General features: G+C 38.3%; 1 protein-coding gene across 1 annotated transcript in view; it reads left to right on the top strand.

Annotated features, from left to right (window-relative positions):
- The window catches only part of LOC107854599 (OVARIAN TUMOR DOMAIN-containing deubiquitinating enzyme 12), a 73,051-nt gene extending 57,945 nt beyond the window's left edge, over positions 1-15,106 (top strand). The window contains exons 10-12 of the mRNA XM_047400751.1: positions 7,214-7,298; positions 13,691-13,747; positions 14,796-15,106. Of these exons, the coding sequence (XP_047256707.1) occupies positions 7,214-7,298; positions 13,691-13,747; positions 14,796-14,869 (216 nt within the window). The 3' untranslated portion in view covers positions 14,870-15,106. The remainder of the gene's footprint in view (positions 1-7,213; positions 7,299-13,690; positions 13,748-14,795) is intronic.
- The last annotated feature ends 5,268 nt before the right edge of the window (positions 15,107-20,374 follow it).

The following is a 20,374-nucleotide window of genomic DNA, read 5'->3' as shown; positions in this document are numbered from 1 at the left end:
CTCTAGTTTGGAAAGTTCAATAATTTTTCTTTTTCGGTAGGGTTGTGCCATCGTTTCCACCCTTCCTATATAATTTCTCTTTTTCAGTAGGATCGTCGCATCATTTCGACCTTACCCATATAGTTTTTCTCATATTTTGACCATTTTTCAACCGTCAAATTTAATAATCCAGCGCGTGAGCATGTTCCGACCAATTTTTTAGGTGACTGTCTTGTTTAAGATCTACTCATCTCTTGATTTAGAGATAACCCATATATTTTATACAATTTCATTCCATTATCTAACGACAAATCGACTTTCCAACGACTTTTATTACTTTTTGGACCACTTTTTTAGTTTGTTCCTTTTCAACTGTGAAGCAGTCCTTTCCAGTTTTCTTGCAGATATCTTCACCAAGTCCCTCACCGATCCTCATAGTAATTACATCTGTAACAAGCTTGGTACATATGACTTGTATACACTAGCTTTGGGGGGTGGTTAGAATATATGTAGGAGAAGGAATAATATATAGAATCCTACTTGAAAAAGTATTGTAATATGGTGTTCTACTTCGAAAAAGATTGGAATAGGATTGAAATGTAATGTTTAAAAAGGGTCTCAATGTAATAATGTAGAGACAACAATTCAATAATATTCTTCTCCTTGTTTCTCACAGAGAGAATATTTTCCAAAAATTTTGACCTACCGAACATTAGAAAATTGTAAACCATTTTTCAAAAAATATTTTTCTCCATACTGAACATGCCTAAGATCTGCTATTAGGAATCTCGTGGGAAGTTTGTGGAGAAATCTCAAGAAGTATTTGTTTATGACTTATCATTCCATTGCTTTGTTGCCTTTGGTTCATTCTGAGTGGAGCATAAAACCTAATACTATCTGACAAACATAACTTGTCTTTGTATCATGAGACATTCTTTCTCGACTTTTATCAACTAGAAGAAGTTGGGGTCAATTTTGGTAATTCATTGGGATTTTCAGTATTCTGCAGTAAGTGCAAGGAGAATTTAGCTTAGGTCCTTCCTAATGATTACAACATGTAAAGTGCAATCCCACAAAGTGATGTCTAGGGAGGCTGTGTGTACGCTGACCTAACCTCTACCAAATGATAAGATACAAAATACGAAAGCGAAACACAAGTATAAAGTTAAAAGACAATAAGGTAAGGATAAAAGATAGAACAAGAAGAGGAACCGTAAACAAACCAATGGTATATTTAACCAAAGGTCCCTAGACGATTAATCTAAACAAACACCAAACTCCTACGAAGACCGAGAGGGAGAGTAAACCCCTCACAACCAACGTGTCTAAGTAACAAGGAAGCTCCAACAAGCTATCGTAAGCACTCGCAATTGTTTTCTTCATCAACAATCATCTAAGTCCAAGAAAAGAAGAAACCTAGCTATTTATAGTCATGAGCTATTTATTACAAAATGGGCTCAAAAGTGACCCTAAATGCCAAATGACCACATGTTGGCACATATGCTCTTCTTTTGCTTCGTTCGACCTTGTAGACTCCATGCTATCTTCCAAACACGAGGTCACTCAATACCCTCTTTTAGATGATATCATCAAATATAACTCCTCTTATGGTCCAAGCTATCATCCACACATAATATTGTTCTAATGGGAGCTCTAAAAGGGTACTCCAAACACGTCTTGGCATTCTCTCATGGCTTGGACTCCTTTGTGTTCACCTCGGAGCATAGATCTTAGGAGGTTGACATTGATTTGGCTTGTATCATCCTCCCTTTCTTGAAAAGGATTCAACCTCGAATCTAGATCATTTGTCGACTTGTCATCACACTTTCCAAGTTTGGATCTCTTTGGTAGGAACTCCTGTAGGCCTTCAAGCATATTTTCACAAGACACTCTCCTTGCATTCTCTTTTGAAAGTATTTGTTCATGAACCTGCACAAGTGAAGGAGTGATACTAGGTAAAATTCTAGCATTGCTGTTAGTAGACCTAAGGTGGAAAGGGTCTTTGCCAAATTAGATGTTCATGTTCTTGGGGTCTTGGAGCATAATTTAGGTTAATGATTTTCGGGGTAATGATAGTGGAAGTATTTTGGTCGCTTGAGGTGTATTGGGGAGTAAGACACCTCAAATTTACCATCCTCCCTTTCATGTGTGACCAATCCTCAATCAATCCTTTCACATCTTGTCGCAACCCCATGATGGCTTCCACTAAGGATCAAAGGTTGTTTCACCCATGGTTCTTAGTATATGTGAGAAAAGGGGATGAAGCAAATGTGGATGACTTGATTAAAACTAAAGGACTCAAAATAAGAAATTAACTAAGAAACAAAAGATAAAAGAACACAAAGAAACTGACGAACTAAGAAAAAAAGTCTCTAAGACTAATTAATCAACTAAGTAGATCAAATACTAGTTGTTAATTAGTTAGGAATCAAGAAATGAATTTAGGAATCAAGAATTGAAACAAGCAAAATGGGATTTGGAGTTATTGAGATGCGTTGGGGTGATATGTGGGTGCAGGTCAGGACATGCCCTCGCAGATGTGGGTCGCATGTCAAAAACAGAGAGCTGGAAAGTGGCACACGCAGGTGAGGGCGCAGGTGCCTGGGCAGATTAGCTGGAATCTTCGAAAATTAAGCTTCTGTGGGCCTTTTTTGTTACTTTTTCGCTTAGATTTTTCCTCTTTTGGAATATTCCTTTAAGCATAAACAAGTACGTCTTCTCTTTTACCTTTCCTTTTTGGATCAAACTACACCTTTTTGAATGTTCTTCAACCAAATAAGAAGATCATGAAGAACACATGAACATTCAAAAATTGACCCTCGATCAAACTAGCTCCAAATGCGATGAAATTTTAACCTCGAGCTCCTTCCAACCTCCTGAATCTAACCCAAGTGTTTTTACTCCTCAATTCCCAACCAATTGCTCCCGGAAATTAAGCCCACTTCAAAATTTTAAGAATACCATGCAAATGGTGAACTTCCAAATTTCAAACACTTTCATTTTAACTCGGAATCGCTTCAAATTCAAGATCTAGGCTCCGTTTGGTATGGGGTACACTTCTCAACAACTTTTAATCTTCAAATCCAAGCCAAAATTCCCAGATCTAAAAACCCACTTCACTTTCCTCAAAACTCAAAACTTAACAATGGTAGAACCCTCAATCAACTCCGATTAAACTCAAATCTTAGATTTAGATTCAAATAATACTAGAACACTATTCTAGTATCAGAAACTCAAGAAAACTCAAAAATAAAAAATTTTAAAATTTAGAGAAGACCCAAAAAACTTGAAAATGATTTTTTTTTTATTTTTTGATTGTTCTTCAATACCACACCCAAGACTAGAATCATGGGAACGATTCTAAGCTTGGCTCTGATACCAAACGATACGAGACAAAATAGAAAACAAAACACAAGTACGAAAATTGAAAGACAATAATGTAAAAGGATAAAAGAAAGGCTCAAGAAGAGGAATTATAAACAAACCAACGGTATATTAACCAAAAGTCCTTAAACGATTAACCTAAACAAGCACCTAACTCCTATGAAGACCGTGAGAGAGATTAAACCCCTCACACCCAACATGTCTAAGCAAAAAGAAAGCTCCCAACAAGCTATCATCGCAAGTGTTTTCTTCATTAAAAATTATCTAAGTCTAAGAAAAGAAGAAACCTAGCTATTTATAATTATGGGCTATTTATTACAAAATGGGCCCTGAATGCCAAATGACCACATGTTGGCACATATGCTCTTACTTTGCTTCGTTGGACCTCCTAGACTCCATGTTATCTTCCAAACACGAGGTTGCTCAACACACGTTGGCATCTGTGTGGTGGGCACGACTTGGACTCTCTTGTGTTGACCTCGGGGCATTGATCTTAGAAGGTTGACACCGATTTGGCTTGTATCACCTCTACCTTCAAGGTCCTTCCTAATGATTATTGGATGAAATTTAGTTATTCACACTGTGGCCCATCCAACAAATGTCAAACCTGATAATGTGTTGCTTGATCAAACTAGAAATCAATGGCAAGAAGAGCAACCCAATCAAACTAGAAATCAATGGCAAGAAGAAGAACCCTCTAAAGCATTGGAACTCTTATATTTGTAAATTTTTGTCACATGGGTATCGAAAAGCTAAAGACTTGTTACTTTAGAATCAATATGTTGTGCTTTAATGATTCTATGATGTAATACATCTTATACCTTATATCCAAATTTTGGTGTTTCTTATGTTGTGCGGACTCTTCGGTTTTAACGCCGACCCCTTCTCGACACGAGATTGACGCGGTGCGGGTGCTTCCACCATCTCAGATTCGGTCAAATGATTTTGGATACGTTGACCAAATTCAAGAACAAATTTGAGGGAAACATTGGATGATAAACCGGCGATTTCCCTGGAAAAAATCCGACCGACGACTGTAAAGTTGCAAACAAATCCAATTTTCAGTTGTTGGTTCTTGGGGAAGAAAGAAACAATCATACATCTGGAATCCAGTTGAACCAAAGGAGTAATTACAATTTACAACTTGTCGATGGAAGAAACAGAGAAGACGTCGGTTGTTGGCTGGGGAAGAACCAATGTTTATATTTATTCGTCAGAATATATATATATATATATATATATAATATAAAGAAACATGTTGGTTTGGGTTTTTATATTTTTTAATTCTTTATAATATAAAAAGAAATAATTTATAATTATATATAGTAAAATAATATTTTGACAGCACGTGGATTCTGATTTGAACGTGATACTCCCCTAGCATCGAAAAAGTACTACTAATTAGTTATACATAAGTTTGTTTTTTGGTAAATAATTATACGTAAGTTAAAGAAACTTCAAATTTATAATATTTATAACTTTATATTTATATATTTGATATTTTTAGCCGAATCACCGCACCCGTATCCATACTCGGATTCCAGCCTCGAATCTTAAAATAAAAATTTTGACGAATTCGACTCTCGGATCCACACACATCTCGGATACCCACACCCGAGTCCGAGCAATTTTGGGTGTTTCTGCTTGTTTTTGCAATAGTAAACGGTATCTTGTTTATGTTTGTGACTATCTCATCTAAAAGCTTAAGTTATTACACATTTACTTGATTATATTCATATAAAAGATTAATCCATTAGAGATAGTACAGTTCTATTCACTTAATTATATAATCAATATGCTTCCTCACGTGTTGGCCATTCTTTTTTATGGGTCAAGCTCTTGGAGATTCGTTTTAGGCTTAAGCATGGATTCTGTTGAGGTTGTCTCCATATTCCTGTTACACACCCCTTGACCACATGATACACACCCAGATTTGTTCTAAGTGTAGCTTTTACACACCACTTTAGAAGAAGTGGCGTATTTCATGCACCAACAATGACGTGATTCGTGACATTAATTTGTTCTTTTAAATTGAACACTTAAATTTACAAATTATACCCTTTAGCCATTATCCCTTCATCTATTTCTCTTCTGTTATGCAACTCTATCTCTTCCATCTCTTTCTCTTTTGTAATGCAACTCCACCATCGCAAACCATCAGAAAACCCAGAACCATCACCTTCGTTTTCAAACCCAAACGTAGGAGTTAGAACGATTTAGTCCCAATTCCATATTTTGATTTTCTCCGGGAAAAACTAGGTTAGAACTCTAAAGCTTGATTCTCTCCTTGCAACTGCATTACAAACCAGAATTTTTCATGTGGAGAGAATATGAATAAGAAACATGTAGGGAACTTCCTTCCTGCCAACTACTTACTGCATATGGGTGCAAAATGGTGAATATCAAGTCCTTTGTATGAGATGGAAAAACCATTTCACGGGATCTTCGCCGGAAATTTTTCTATTGACCATTTCTTCCTCCTGTTTCTTCACACTCTCGAGTCCTTTTTGGAATCGGGCAATATGAGATGAATTATGCAGTAGAACTCTTGTTATTTATTATGGTAGCTTTCTGGTGTGAAAAACTGATGGAGCTAACATAGTAGAACCTAAGTTGCTCGGACTCTCCAAAAATGTTTTTGCACCTGTGTCGGATCCTTAAAAAATGCACTACTTTTGAAGGACCTGATATGCACCCGATGACATTTTTGAAGCGTCCAAGTAGCATAGAGTAGAACTATTGTTATTTATTATGTTAACTTTCTGGTGTGAAAAACTGATGGAGATAATTTTAAGGTGAAATCGTCCGAGTTTTTGCCGGTAGTAATGGCAATGGTTAAGAGGAGGCGGCACAGTGGTGAAGAAATAAGGTGAAAAAACTGTTATTTTTTATTTTTTTTGAAGAGATAATTGGAAAAAAAAAAATTGTTAAGGATTTACTGGCCCGTTCTGTGTGTAAAGATGCATGTGACACGTAGGTGGAAAGGTGTGTAATAGACATTTGAAATGTTTGGGTGCTTAAGATGATTCTTGCGGTCAACAATTATGTAACAGGGATTTGGGGATGACCTCAGGGTGCAATCTATGTATTAAGCCTTCTTTTCATAATGATGGTGGTGAGACTCAAACTCTTCATTTCAGTCTGTTTTGATACCTTATTGAAGTGTGTGACCCTCTTATCTAAAATCTTACCTTATTGAAGTGTGTGACCCTCTTATCTAAAATCTTAAGTTGTAAGAGAGAACACTTCTATTTACTTAATTATATTCTTTGCATTATCCGTATTCCCCTTTATTTAGATTCACAAGCAATTCCTCTAAATTCATTTTGCATCTTGAAAGCAACAGTTATCATTGCTATTATACGTAAATAAATACTTCATGAAAAACAAGCACTATAACTCTAAGAGAACCATACAAAAGTTAGAATACAAATGCTGCTATTGTAGAGAGTCACTGTTTACTTTGTTCCAGAGAATGATGCGTGTCATGGATATTTCTTCTATGCTCTCTCAAACCCCGATTTTTTGCTTGAAGCAGTTGATTCGCTAGGCCAGTAGGCCTGTCGCCACTTTTTAGGATTTACTCTGCATAGATTGATTCTGAATTTTCTTCCTGAGGAATCTCAGTTCTCGGGGAGTGGTTTGGAGTTTCCCTGTCGGTATCCCAACAAAAGGAAGAGACCGTTGGTTGATTCCTTCCAGGTCCTTCTCTTTTCCTGACCAGGAAATGCCTACCTCTCTTTTACTGTCAATTATCATATGAATATGATGGTGATCTACTATTCTCTCAATTCAAGTGTGTATTTTAAATTTTCAATTGGTGACTGACGTTTTTCCAATGTTATTACAGTATGGTGTTAAGATATTTGTCATTACATCGTTTAAGGACACCTGCTACATTGAGATTCTTCCACAAAGTCAGAAGTCAAACAGGAGTAAGTTTTATTTTTATTTTCATCAATGTGTAGTTTTTCTGTTCATCTTTGCCTTCTATATTTTTATCAGACCGAGTTTCCTTCTGGTTTTCTTTGGTGCATGTTTTTGTGTAAAAGCATTAAGGTAGATTTATTATAAAGAAAGCTATAAGAGAGGTGAATCCTAAAATTTGCAACTTCTAGGAGTTCTAAGATAATGCACTTTAATCACTGTCGTATGGAGCAGAGTAATTTTGAGTAGTTGGAGGCAGATCTAGAATTTGACAGTCATGGGTGCCAACTGCCACCGTCTTTAAGAAAATACTTGTGTGGTGGTTCCTTACATCCATATCAGGCCGCACCAATTTTTTGTCTAGTTGGTCTCTTATAGATGCCCATCTATACCTAAGTCTCTGTATTATAAGTGGGTAAATTCGGGTGCTAAAAAAGCACAACTTCCATCTCAACGCTGATGAACCTTCTATCCAACTAGCCAGATTTTATAATTATATCTTCTTTCCTCTCTAATTCATTAGACTTTCCTCCATTTACTAAAATTTCGTGAGCAATCCGCATTGTCTTTATGTTATTCTTTTTGCCACACTATTTAATTTTGTTACAAGCTTGTGCAACCAGAGTAACTATTTTTGGTGTTGCAACTTCGGCACTCAGGTCTTGGCTTCATTGTATGTGAGAAATATAGGAGAAAATATTATTGAATTGTTGTACCTACATTATTACACGGAAACCTATTTATAGACACAACATTACAATTCTTTTCGAGTAGGATTTTATGTACTATTTCTTATCCTACTCAAATTCTAACACTTCCCCTCAACCTGGTGAATTTGTTATAGATGTAATTAATATGAGGATCATTGAGGGACTTGGTGCGGATATCTGTAAGAAAGCTAGTATGGACTGCTCGAAATGTCTGAGCGACCTTACTTGAAAAGGTACAAACTAAAAAAATGGTCGGAGAAGTAGTAAACGTCATCGAAAAGTCTCCGTCGTAGGAAAATTGACAGAAATTGGTATAAAATAAGTGGGGTCATCTCGAAATCAAGAGATGAGTAGATCTTCAACAAGCACATCCCCACAAAACTGGTTGGAACTGGCTCACGCCCTGGCGTGTGGGTAGTGGGCAACGCGTGGGAGGTCGATGCACATTTACTTTGGTTGGGGTTTGGTCATAAGTAGACACTTGACCTCTTGTTGGTGTTGGTTTTCGCACAATATTAATGAAAAGTGAAACTACGTAAATCAGATATGCAGAGTCGGTGGAAAGACACATAGAACTACGCAAATTAGACTTGAGGAGTTCCCGAAAAGATGCACGGTGATATGCAAATCAGATTTGAGAAGATAGTCACCGAAAATATGCCCGGTGCCATGCAAATCAGTTATGAGAAAGTATGTTGTGGATGCGTGAAACTCAATTAATTAAGTATTAAATTATATTTTGAGTAACTTTCTTTATTATTCTAGAATGGGATTTAAGTGTCCTAGTTTCATATGGATTAGGGTTAAGGTTTTGTGTTTCCTACTTTCATAAGGATTAGACTTTCTAGAGTAGGGTTTTATGTTTCCTACTTTCATTGGGATTAGAGTATTGTTGTAACATGACTCCTATTTAAAGAGGTTTTTGAAGAATGAATCAAGTAGTCAAATTTCATCAAAAAACAAGTGATTGGAGTTCTCTCTTCCATTGAACTCTAAGATTTCAACCTCCCTTTAACGAGTTGAATTTATATATCGCGTTGTGAATTGATCCTTCCCCAAAGATCCTAACAATTTGGTAACATAGCGTAACACAATAGGTGATGAGATCAATATCAGCTTCAAGAAGAGTGTGCGATTATAGAAACCCTAATGGACTCTAAAATTTCAACAATGGAACAACGCCTCTGCGAGAGAATTGTTCAAGTCATCCAAGAACAATTGTCTAGTTTGAGAATTGGCTCCATAAAATCAGCAATCCAGATACTTGAGTCGAGTAGCGCCCCGACAATTGGTAAATCAAAAATTTCTTCTACTAAAGGCAATACATCACTTATTCAACTAGTCGATCAGAATCATCCAACAAGTGGTAATTCCCGTTCAACCATACCAAGGTATGCAAAGATGGATTTTTCTACTTAGAACGACACCACCACCAACATACCCATTGTATTCTCACTTGGTGGGGTCTGGGCAGGGTAGAGTGTACGCAGTCCATACCACTACCTCAGGTGAAGTTAAGAGGTTGTTTTCGATAGACCCCCTGCTTAGAACCAATAACAATATAACAAACACAATACATAAATGTATATAAACTTGTATAGTATGCAAAATAAACTATATGCAAAATAAACTAATGTCGCTAGACACAAGATAATACTAAACTATAAATCCGAAGCCATAGACAACACTCAACACCTACGAATAAGAAACTTCAGACATAAATACAAAACACTCCCTTGCTGTTACCGACACCCTCCCACCCCTAACCTTCTACCCTAGTCCGCATCCTCCACACCTTCCTATCAAGGGTCATGTCCTCCGTAAGCTGTAACTGCTCCATATCATGCCTAATCACCTTCCTCCAATATTTCTTCGGCCTACCTCTCCACCGCCTAAAATCATCCGTAGCCAGTGTCTCACACCTTTTCACTGGCGCATCAGCACCCCTCCTTATCACGTGCCCGAACCAACGTAACTTCACTTCTCGTATCTTGTCCTCCGTCGAAGCCACTCTCACTTTTTCCCGAATAATCTCATTCCTCACCCTATCCTTCCTGGTCTGACCACACATTCACCGAAACATCCTCATCATTATGAACAATTTTTTGGAATGGTTGAGTTTCTCATGTTGGGAGAAACACAATTATGAAATTATCAGCAAATGGGCAAATTAGTCATGCCCCGACAAATTGGTACAATTGAAAGCTATCAAAGTTAGTTTCAAGATAAATTGGCTGGGGTTGGAATTAGATGATTCAGTTGACACTATTCCAGAAGTTCAGGATGATTGCCATGAAATTCGAGCTTGAGGACAAGCTGTTTCAATATGAGAGAAGTAATGTTGTGAATGTGTGAAACTCAATTAAAAGTATTAAATTATATCTTAAGTGGCTTTCTTTATTATTATAAAATAGGATTTAAGTGTCCTAGTTTCATAAGGATTAGAATTAAGGTTTTATACTTTCATAAGGATTAGACTCTCTGGAATAGGGTTTTATGTTTCCTACTTTCATAGGGATTAGACTATTGATGTAACATGGCTCTTGGGTTTTTGAAGAATAAATCAAGTAGTCAAATTTCAGCAAAAAGCAAAAGGTTGAAGTTCTCTTTTCCATTGAACTCTAAGGTTTCAGCCTCCCTTAAACAAGCTGAAGAAGTTGGAGTTCTCTCTTCCATTGAACTATTAAGGGGTCGTTTGGTGTAAGGTACTATAACAAACAGTTCTGGGATAAAAAATTTTGTACCTCATTTGGTTGCCAAGTTCGGGATAACTTATCTCATTACTAATAAATAGTACCGGGATAAGTTATCCCACATATTTGGTGGTATAACAATCCCAACACTATTTATCTTTGGGATAAAGCTATAGAATGACAAAACTACCCTCCAAACCCTTGATTGTTGCTTTCACACACACACATATATATATGTGTGTGTGTGTGTGTTTATTTGTCCATGCTCGTTGTGCGTTTGCCTAGACAATTCTGAAGCGACATTGAGAAAATTTTATTGATAACCAAGGATAACAATAGTAGCAAGTATTATGGACTAGCATTTGCCGCAAGACATCCATGGGAATACACAGAATCGATAATGCAAATGCTTACAGGGATATACAGATATACACATAATTATGTTTGTTTCTTCACTGTACATGTTTGATATTTGAGGTTCGCAGATTTCCTAATTAGTATCTAGATATTATGTGAGAGTACTTTTCAGACAGAAAAATGCATGCTTTTTAAAATTTGGCATAAAATTTCCACATGTTATTATAAAAAGAGATTTCAATGCCATCCAACAACAGAAGATATCATTCTCAGAACCAATTTAGTATTAGGACATACTTAGAGGACAAACGTAAAAATATACTTTTAGAATACTCACATAAAAATAATTAAGCTAAATAAGATAAAGGGTATTTTTGTAAACAAACAATATATTCTTAGAAACAATGCAATGCATATTATTTTTAATACCACAAACTAAACAACCACTAAAAAATAATATCAGGATAACTAATTTCAGGACAATTAATTCCAGCATAACTAATCCCAGTATAGCTTGTCTTCAAACTAAACGACCCCTAAGATTTCAGCCTCTCTTTAACGAGCTGAATTTATGCATCTCCCTGTGAATCGATCCTTCCCCAAAGATCCTAACAAAATAGTCACAAAAAAGATGCACGGTGCTATGCAAATCAAGATATGAGAAAGTAGTCACCAGAAAGATGCACGGTGCTACGCAAATCAGATATGAGAAGGTAGTCATCGGAAAGATGCACGGTGACTACTTTCTCTGTCCCAGATGCTTTTCAAATCAATCCTTCTCCGCATGAATGTTTTTCATGCATATATTATTGGCCCACCTTTCGCAAACGTAATCATTAGCTAGACGAGCGACTAAATGAGACGAGCGGCTAAGTGAGTTATAACCGCCCCCGACTGCGGAATTTTTTTTTTGATTCTCTATCAAGATAGTAGAAGCTTTGATACCATGTGAGAAATGTAGGAGAGAAAATTATTGAATTGTTGTATCTGCATTATTACACGGGGACCCCATTTATAGACACTTCACTCCAATCCTTTTTCAAGTAGGACAGTACACTACAACCCTTTTCCAATTAAGATTCTATATACTCTTCCTTATCATACTTTATTCAAATTTCTAGCATTGTACATACGTTTATATTAGATCAACTAAGGATATCTATGATGGAGTCGGGACCCGATTGAGGACAGTAAGAGAAGACTGATCAATTCTCAATCATGATGGGGTTGCATCGAGGATCAACCTTTAGCCTATTTTTATTTGTTTTTGTGGTGGGTGAACTGATAAGTGTTAGGATATAGTTGAGGAGAGATGTCATGGTGTATGTTACTTGCAAATGAGATAATTCTAATGGACAAGACTTATGGTGGAGTTCAGGATAGGCTTGATATTTGGAGATAAACCCACTGTGTTCAGGTTGAGTAGGATCAAGACAAAATACTTGGTCGATGTGGAAGTAAGAATTAATGTCACATCCAAGAAAGAAAGTTTCAAGTATTTTGGGTTGATAATCTAAGGAAATGAGGAGTGTGATGTTGATGTTACTCATCGTATGGGGTAGCGCGAATGAAATGAAACGTGCATACGGTGTCTTTTGTGATAAGAATGTACCACCATGCCTTAAAAGGCAAGTCTTATAAAGTGGTAGTCAGACCAGCTATGTTGTATGAGATGGAGTGTTGGCTGGTCAAGAACTCGCACGTCTAGAAGAAGAGTAGCAAAAAAGAGGATGTTGAGATGAATGTGTGGGTCTTTTAAATGGTAGCCGACTCTCGCTATGCGTCTAGGAAATGTGTACTAGGAGAGAGAATCAGGAACGAAGCTATCCGGGACAAGGGGTCCGTGGTGGACAACATGAGGGAGGCAAGGTTGATATAGTTCGAACATGTGAAGGGATGACGCATAGATGCCCCAGTGAGGTGGTGTGAGTGCTCGACTGTAGTGGGTATAAAGGAGAAGTAGAGGTAGACCTAAGAAATTTTGGTGAGAGGTGATTAGACAGGACATGACTCACTTGTAGCTTATCGAGGACATGACTCTAAATAGGAAGATATGAAGGTCGAGGATTATGATAGAAGATTAGTAGGTAGTCGAACGTTATTTGGTTCCTTATTAATTGCAGTTACCATATTGGCCATGTTTGACATGACATTATGTTCTTTGATTCTAGTATTACCCATTATTCCGTTGTTTGCAGTTTTAATATTATTTAATGATTGCTTCTTGTTCTCTTAATTGTTTTCAGCATGACTTCTTTACTACCACCGTATTTGCTTTGCATGCTTGATTTTTTGTATGCTTTATTTGAGCGGTTCATCGCACATCGCACAACATCTCTATCTTCAAGCTTCACAATGTACACAAGACCCTATCTAGACCCCATTTTATAGGATTACACTGGGTATGTTGTTGCAACTTCATCTAGTTAAAAAATGAAAAAGAAAGAGAAAAACAAAAAACAAAATTATTAAAAAGCATAGGGAAGAATCAATATCATGAGTGCATGCTAATTTATTACATTATCTTTCACTTTTTTAGAAAAAATTTAAACAAATTATCTTATTGTAATGAATGCACCTCCTCTTTGTTTTTATTCTCTCTAAGAAAGTCAGAATGATTTGCCTTTTCAATTTATGCAGTTATTTTTTTGAGCTTTTGGGCTGAAGTACACTACAATTCAATCTATCCACAAGGAGGTAAATGGACCATTTTCTTTTTCTAGTGTTAGTAGAGAATGCATTTAAGTTACGGCCCTGCAATATCCATGCTATTTTACTATACAGATACTGTTAGTACATTTTTTTTTTTGTCCAACATACGTTTTGCCTGCTACGTTTGTAACTAGTGTCTTGTGTAAATTCCGGAAAGCTCCCTTTATCTTGAATTCTAACTGTCAACCCAAACATTAATTTCTTCGTTCATATATATATATATATATATGCAATTTAGTTCTATACAAATTTTTTATCATATCATTTGCTCAGAAAATTTATTTCCTGATTCTACCAAATTTAAAATTTGAACATAATCGAACAATAGCATAGTTTGTAATATACATTTTTTCTAGTTCCATACTTCTACGTTATCCCATTCTGTTTTATGTTAGTTCATTTGTTAACAACCTATCGGCGTTGCACATTGAAAGAGAAGTTTTTTTGTTTGTTGAAAAAATTGAACCAACAAAAAAAACTGAGGGAGGAGTATATTTCTTTGTGTATTTTTTGTTAGTCAGATCGGGCTAATTAGATTAGGGTGTGACTTAATTTAAAAAATAGGCAATTTAGTGTTGATTTGGACTTTTTTGTTAAAGAAACAAAGTGAAGTTTTTTAACAATAAGGGTAAATATAGCCTCAACGTATGATATCGAGGGTAAATTTGACTCCAAAGTATGACAAAGGGTATATTTAGCCAATTTTTCAAAGTAGAGGGGTACATTTGGCCTCAAAGTATGACAAGGAGGGTGAATTTGATCCCAAAGTATGACGAATGATATATTTAGCCTATTTTTAAAATTAGAGGGGTAAATTTGACCCTTTTCCCCTTTTGAAATGTTTGTCGGACGGGTATATAGGTTGAACTGGTACACTTCCAGTTTAAGGCTTTGCTTAAACACTTTCAGATAATTAAATAGCTTATTTATCTGATGGGAGAGCTCAGTAGTTAAATATCTTATTTATCTGATGGGAGAGCTCAGTTGTTGCACTATTGGTCACGAAGTTTCATTCATTGCCAATTTATTGCAGTTTCATTCATTGCCAATTTATTACAGAGTATCCTGCTGGAGAAACAAGAAAAAGTAAAAAATGGTGGTGGCTAGGGTGAGACTTGAGTAGCACTTGCCAGCCAGCTTCTTTATGAACAGCGCACGCCTTATTAGGGGCTCTGTGACAACTCCGGATTGTATATGTAATATGTTACTCTCTCTTTGGGGTATACTAAGGTTTTGCCAATTTTACGGTCTTCATTATTTTTGCATATATCATTTTCATTTAAGTTTTGTAGTTAGCCCTTTGTTATTCATTTATTTGTTATATGCAATGCTTTTTTGCTTGTATTTGTTTTTATACTTTTATTTTCTTTACCTCCACTTAAAAGTAAATTAAATTTATGTTATCGGTGTTCTGTTCGGCCTAGTTACTAGTGCTTTCTGCGTAATAGTTTGTGGAAAGGACATGAGCTGGTCATTTTAAAAAGGGAAAAGGACATGGGCTGACCATTTTGAAAAAAAAGGGCCAGCCCATGTAAAAGTTGGACCATTGGAGTTAGTTGGCCTAATTTAATTTTGATTTTAGCCATTTGGCTCGTCAGTCGCATGCAGTTTGTATACTCAATTGATATACTTTTATACCATATTGATACACTTTTATACTATATTGATACACTTTTATACTACATTGATACACTTTGATATCGCTTTGATACACTTTTATACAATTATTGTATAAAATATATATTTGTATTTGGTATCAAAGATTCATGTATTTGATGTCAAATATTGTATTTGATTGATAAACAAGAAGAGCAACAATTACAATGTTATAAAATCGTATTTGATTGTTAGAAAAACTACACCAATTAGAATAACATTTTTTTAAAAGTTTAAAACTGCATAGCTTATTTTGAAGCTAGCAAACTTTAAAATCTTTATGATTCAAATCAACCGTTGAGTAATGATGTTATAGATAAACAAGAGGATAGCTTAAATGAAATCACTAGATTGTGATATTTGCAGCAAAAAAAAAATGAAGATAGTAGTAAAAACAAGGCCTAAATGGCTATATTTTGGAATTTAAAAATTAATAGCCACTAGGCGGCAATTGTTTTAGCTGAGTGGCTATTCTTATCCTTTCCCCTTTTAAAAAAAAATGTTTCACAATTTGAAAATGTGTACAGCTGTAGCCAATCAGCCCAATTTATTTTCGTTTTTTAGTCATTTGACCCAATTGGACACATGCATTTTCTATATTGAATTGATACATTTTTATGCCACATTGATACATTTTTATACTATATTGATACTCTTTTTTAAAAAAAGAAAATTTTATGCAAGTACATGCAACTCCTATATCCAATTGATACTCTTTTATATTACGTTGATACACTTTAATAACAAGTGAGAAGGAAAATCCATGCATGCATATGCAGTGTTTTTACACTTTTATATATCATCGATATAATATATATACCACATAAATACACCTTTTACAGAGTAAATTTATGCAAGTATATACAATAATTGCAACTAAAGATTGTATAGAATGTATAGAAATTATGTAATTGTCGTATAGAATGGGTATACAAAACTATAAAGTTATTGTACAAAATATATTTTTTATGGTGGATACAAATTATATCATTCTTATATAAAAACATAAAAATAAAATAAATTGCATCATCAACTAGCTAGAAAAGTATAATTACAAACTTATATGATTGTTTAAACAATAAAGAGCAAATTATTTTTTTCGTACTAAACCAGCAGGAAAGATGAAACTAGAAAAAAAGCTAAAAGAGAAAAAAAAAAAAAAGAAGTAAAATGATAACTATAAAAAGCGACAATAAAAAGAAGAAGAAGCTTATCAAAGCTGGTCGCTATATGGTCAACAAATGCGGCTATAAACGGGAAATTAAATATTTAGCTTTTTTTAAGATTAGTTTCAGCCGAGTTAAGCGTATGGAATGACTACTTATCGGATTTTTAATTTTAGGGACTATTTTTAGGATGTTATTTTAATTTTAGGTGCTGTTTTTGTTCTTTCCAATAGTAGTTTCTCATTAAGTGCAAGGGTAATGTAAAGGGGACCCGACCCCCGATTCCCGGCGCCGACCTCCGTCGCCGCTCTAACGGCCCTCTTTCTCTCTAACGGCTCTCTCTCTCTTTCCCTACCCTCTCTCTCTCTCTCTCGCCCGGGTCCCCGGCCCCCGTCGCCATCGCCGACCCGACCCGACCTCCGGTCCCCGTCGCCGCTCCCCGCCGCCCTCCGTCGCCGACCTACGGTTCCAAGCCGTCCCCTCCTCCGGCGCCGGCGGGGTACAACAGCCCAACAGCCGAAGCTCTGCCTTCAGCCGCAGCTCCGTCTGCACCCGCCGCCCGGTAGCCGGCAGCCGCAGCACCCAAACGACGACCAGTTCCGACCAGTTCCCTTGGTCTCCAGCAGCCGCAGCTCTATCTCAGCACCGGAACTCCTCGGACGCCGGTCAACGCTGGGCTTGGTTTTCGGCTTGGTCTACAAGCGTAATCCGGTGACTTTTAACCTTTGTTATTTCATTCTTTAGTCTGCATTCTTTCATTCTTCGTATTATGCTAGTAGTAGCACCTGTACCTTGACTTGTGTGGGATTTGTGGATATTGCCTGTTGTCTGTTGTTGCTGTTGCTGTGGTCGTTTCTTGCACTGCTTGGATTGGGTTATCGGCTTGGGAATCTGTGTTTGGGGCTGTGGGTGTTGAGTCCAATGGTGTTTTCCCCCTAATTGAGTATAGTTTTATTCCTGGAGTATTTCTTTGAATTTGCGTGAGCCTTGTATTTCTTGCTGTTGCTTTGCTACTACCATCGTTTATATCTTTATATTTTCTTATACTTTCGTGTAGTTGTGGCTGTGGGCGGTAATGGGTGGATAGGATCAGGTCCGAGGGGGTTAGGGCATGGGGCCGTGGTGGGGGCGGGGGTTGAGGAAAGGGTGGGAGTGGGAGGGAGCCCAAGGTTTGGCCGCGGAGGGAGGGGGGGCAGTGGAGGGCGTGTGGATAGTGACGGTAGGCTGAGGGTTGGGTCTTGGAATATAGGGACCCTTCAGGGTAAGTCCATAGAGCTTGTGAAGATTCTTAGGAAGAGGAGGATCAACATTGCGTGTGTTCAAGAGACCAAGTGGGTAGGGTATAAGGCTAGGGATGTGGATGGTTACAAGCTGTGGTACTCTGGGAGCGAGAGGCGTAGGAATGGAGTTGACATCTTAGTAGATGAAGAGCTTAGAGGGCAGGTAGTAGAGGTGAAGAGGATCAACGATAGGTTGATGACTATTAAGTTGGTCTTTCGGGGGTTTATCCTGAACGTGTGTAGTGCTTATGCGCCGCAAGTGGGATCGAAGGGGGAGGAGAAGATGCGGTTTTGGGAGGCTTTGGAGGAGGTGGTGAGAGGTGTGCCTAGCTTGGAGAAGATTGTTGTAGTAGGAGATTTCAACGGGCACATCGGGGCGTTACCAGGAGGCTTTGGTGATGTGCATGGTGGTTTTGGTTTTGGGGAGAGAATGAGGAGGGGTCTACCCTATTGGAGTTTGCGAGGTCCTTTGGGCTGGTGGTGGTGAACTCGGGCTTCCCGAAGAAGGATGAACACCTGATCACCTTTCGAAGCGCGATAGGCAGGACCCTGATTGACTTTTTGTTGCTCAGGAAAAGGGATAGGGCGTTGTGTAAGGACTGTAAGGTCATCCCGAGTGAGAATCTTTCGACCCAGCATAGGCTCTTGGTTATGGATTTGGGTATAAAGAAGAATGGAAAGAGGAGGAGTAAGGAGTGTAGACCTAGAATTAAGTGGGGCGGCCTGACGCCAGTGAATGCGTGGGAGATAGGGGAGAAGTTGGCGGGAATGGGGGTGTGGGAGTGTAGGGGGGACGTGGATAGTATGTGGGATAGGGCAGCTAGGTGCATCAGGGAGAATACAAGTGAGGTGTTGGGTGTTTCTAGGGGCTGGGTCGGGCACCATCGGGGGGATTGGTGGTGGAATGAGAAGGTGGAGAAGAAAGTGGGGACCAAGAAAGGGGCGTATGCTAAGTTGGTGGAGAGTAAGGACGAAGAGGAGAAGCGGGTAAACAGGAAAGAGTACAAGCTAGCGAGGAAGGAGGCTAAGTCAGCAGTCACGGCAGCTAAGACGGCCGCTTTTGAGAGCTTGTATGCAGGGTTACAGGGGAAAGGAGGGGAGAAAAAGTTGTTTAGACTCGCTAAGGCTAGGGAGAGGAAGGGTCGTGACCTCGATCAGGTGAGGTGCATCAAGGGGGAGGACGGTAGAGTGTTGGTGGAGGACGGCCACATTAAGAATAGATGGCAGTCGTACTTTCATAGGCTCTTGAATGACGAAGGGGATAGAGCTATTGTGTTAGGGGAACTGGAGCACTCAGAGGAGTGTCGGGATTTTAGCTATTGTAGACGTTTTAAGGTAAAAGAGGTTAGACAGGCTGTTCGCAGAATGCGAAGGGGTAGGGCGACGGGGCCGGATGAGATACCGGTGGAGTTTTGGAAGTTCGTTGAAGATGCTGGTGTAAGGTGGTTGACTGGATTGTTTAATGAAATCTTCAAAATGGAAAAAATGCCCGAGGCTTGGAGGTGGAGTACCATGATCCCTCTCTATAAGAATAAGGGTGACATCCAGAGTTGCAATAACTATAGGGGGATTTAGTTATTGAGTCATTCTATGAAGATCTGGGAGAGAGTGGTCGAGGTGAGGCTGAGACGGATAGTGTTTATTTCGGAAAACCAGTTTGGATTTATGCCTGGCCGCTCGACGACGGAGGCAATTCACCTGGTACGGAGGTTGGTGGAACAGTATAGGGAAAGGAAGAAGGACCTGCACATGGTGTTTATCGACCTGGAGAAGGCTTACGACAAAGTCCCCAGGGAGGTGCTTTGGAGATGTTTGGAGGTGAGTGGAGTACCGCTGGCATATATCAGAGCAATTAAGGATATGTATGATGGAGCGAAAACTCAGGTGAGGACGGCGGGAGGAGACTCAGAGCATTTCACTGTCCTGACAGGATTGCATCAGGGATCTACTCTTAGTCCCTTTTTGTTTGCATTGGTGATGGATGTGTTGACGCGGCGTATTCAAGTGGAGGTGCCGTGGTATATGCTTTTTGCAGATGATGTAGTTCTGATAGATGAGACTCGAGGGGGCGTGAATGACAAATTAGAGGTGTGGAGGCAAACTCTTGAGTCTAAAAGGTTCAGGGTGAGCAGAAGCAAGACAGAGTATGTGGAATGCAAGTTTAATGACGTGAGGTGGGAGAATGAGGTAGTAGTGAAGCTGGAATCACAGGAGGTATGTAAGAGGGATAGTTTCAAGTATCTCGGGTCTGTGATCCAAAGTAACGGTAAGATTGACGAGGATGTCTCGCACCGTATTGGGGCAGGATGGATGAAGTGGAAGCTCGCGTCGGGGGTGCTGTGTGATAAGAAGGTGCTGCCCAAGCTTAAAGGCAAATTCTACAGGGTAGTAGTCCGTCCGGTCATGTTGTATGGAGCGGAGTGTTGGCTAGTTAAGAACTCCCACATCCAAAAAATGAAGGTGGCAGAAATGCGGATGTTGCGCTGGATGTGTGGGCTGGCTAGAGGGGA

Source organism: Capsicum annuum, chromosome 12 (assembly GCF_002878395.1).
Source record: "Capsicum annuum cultivar UCD-10X-F1 chromosome 12, UCD10Xv1.1, whole genome shotgun sequence".
NCBI classification, from domain to species: Eukaryota; Viridiplantae; Streptophyta; class Magnoliopsida; order Solanales; family Solanaceae; genus Capsicum; species Capsicum annuum.
This window is presented reverse-complemented; position numbering and strand designations above follow the sequence as displayed.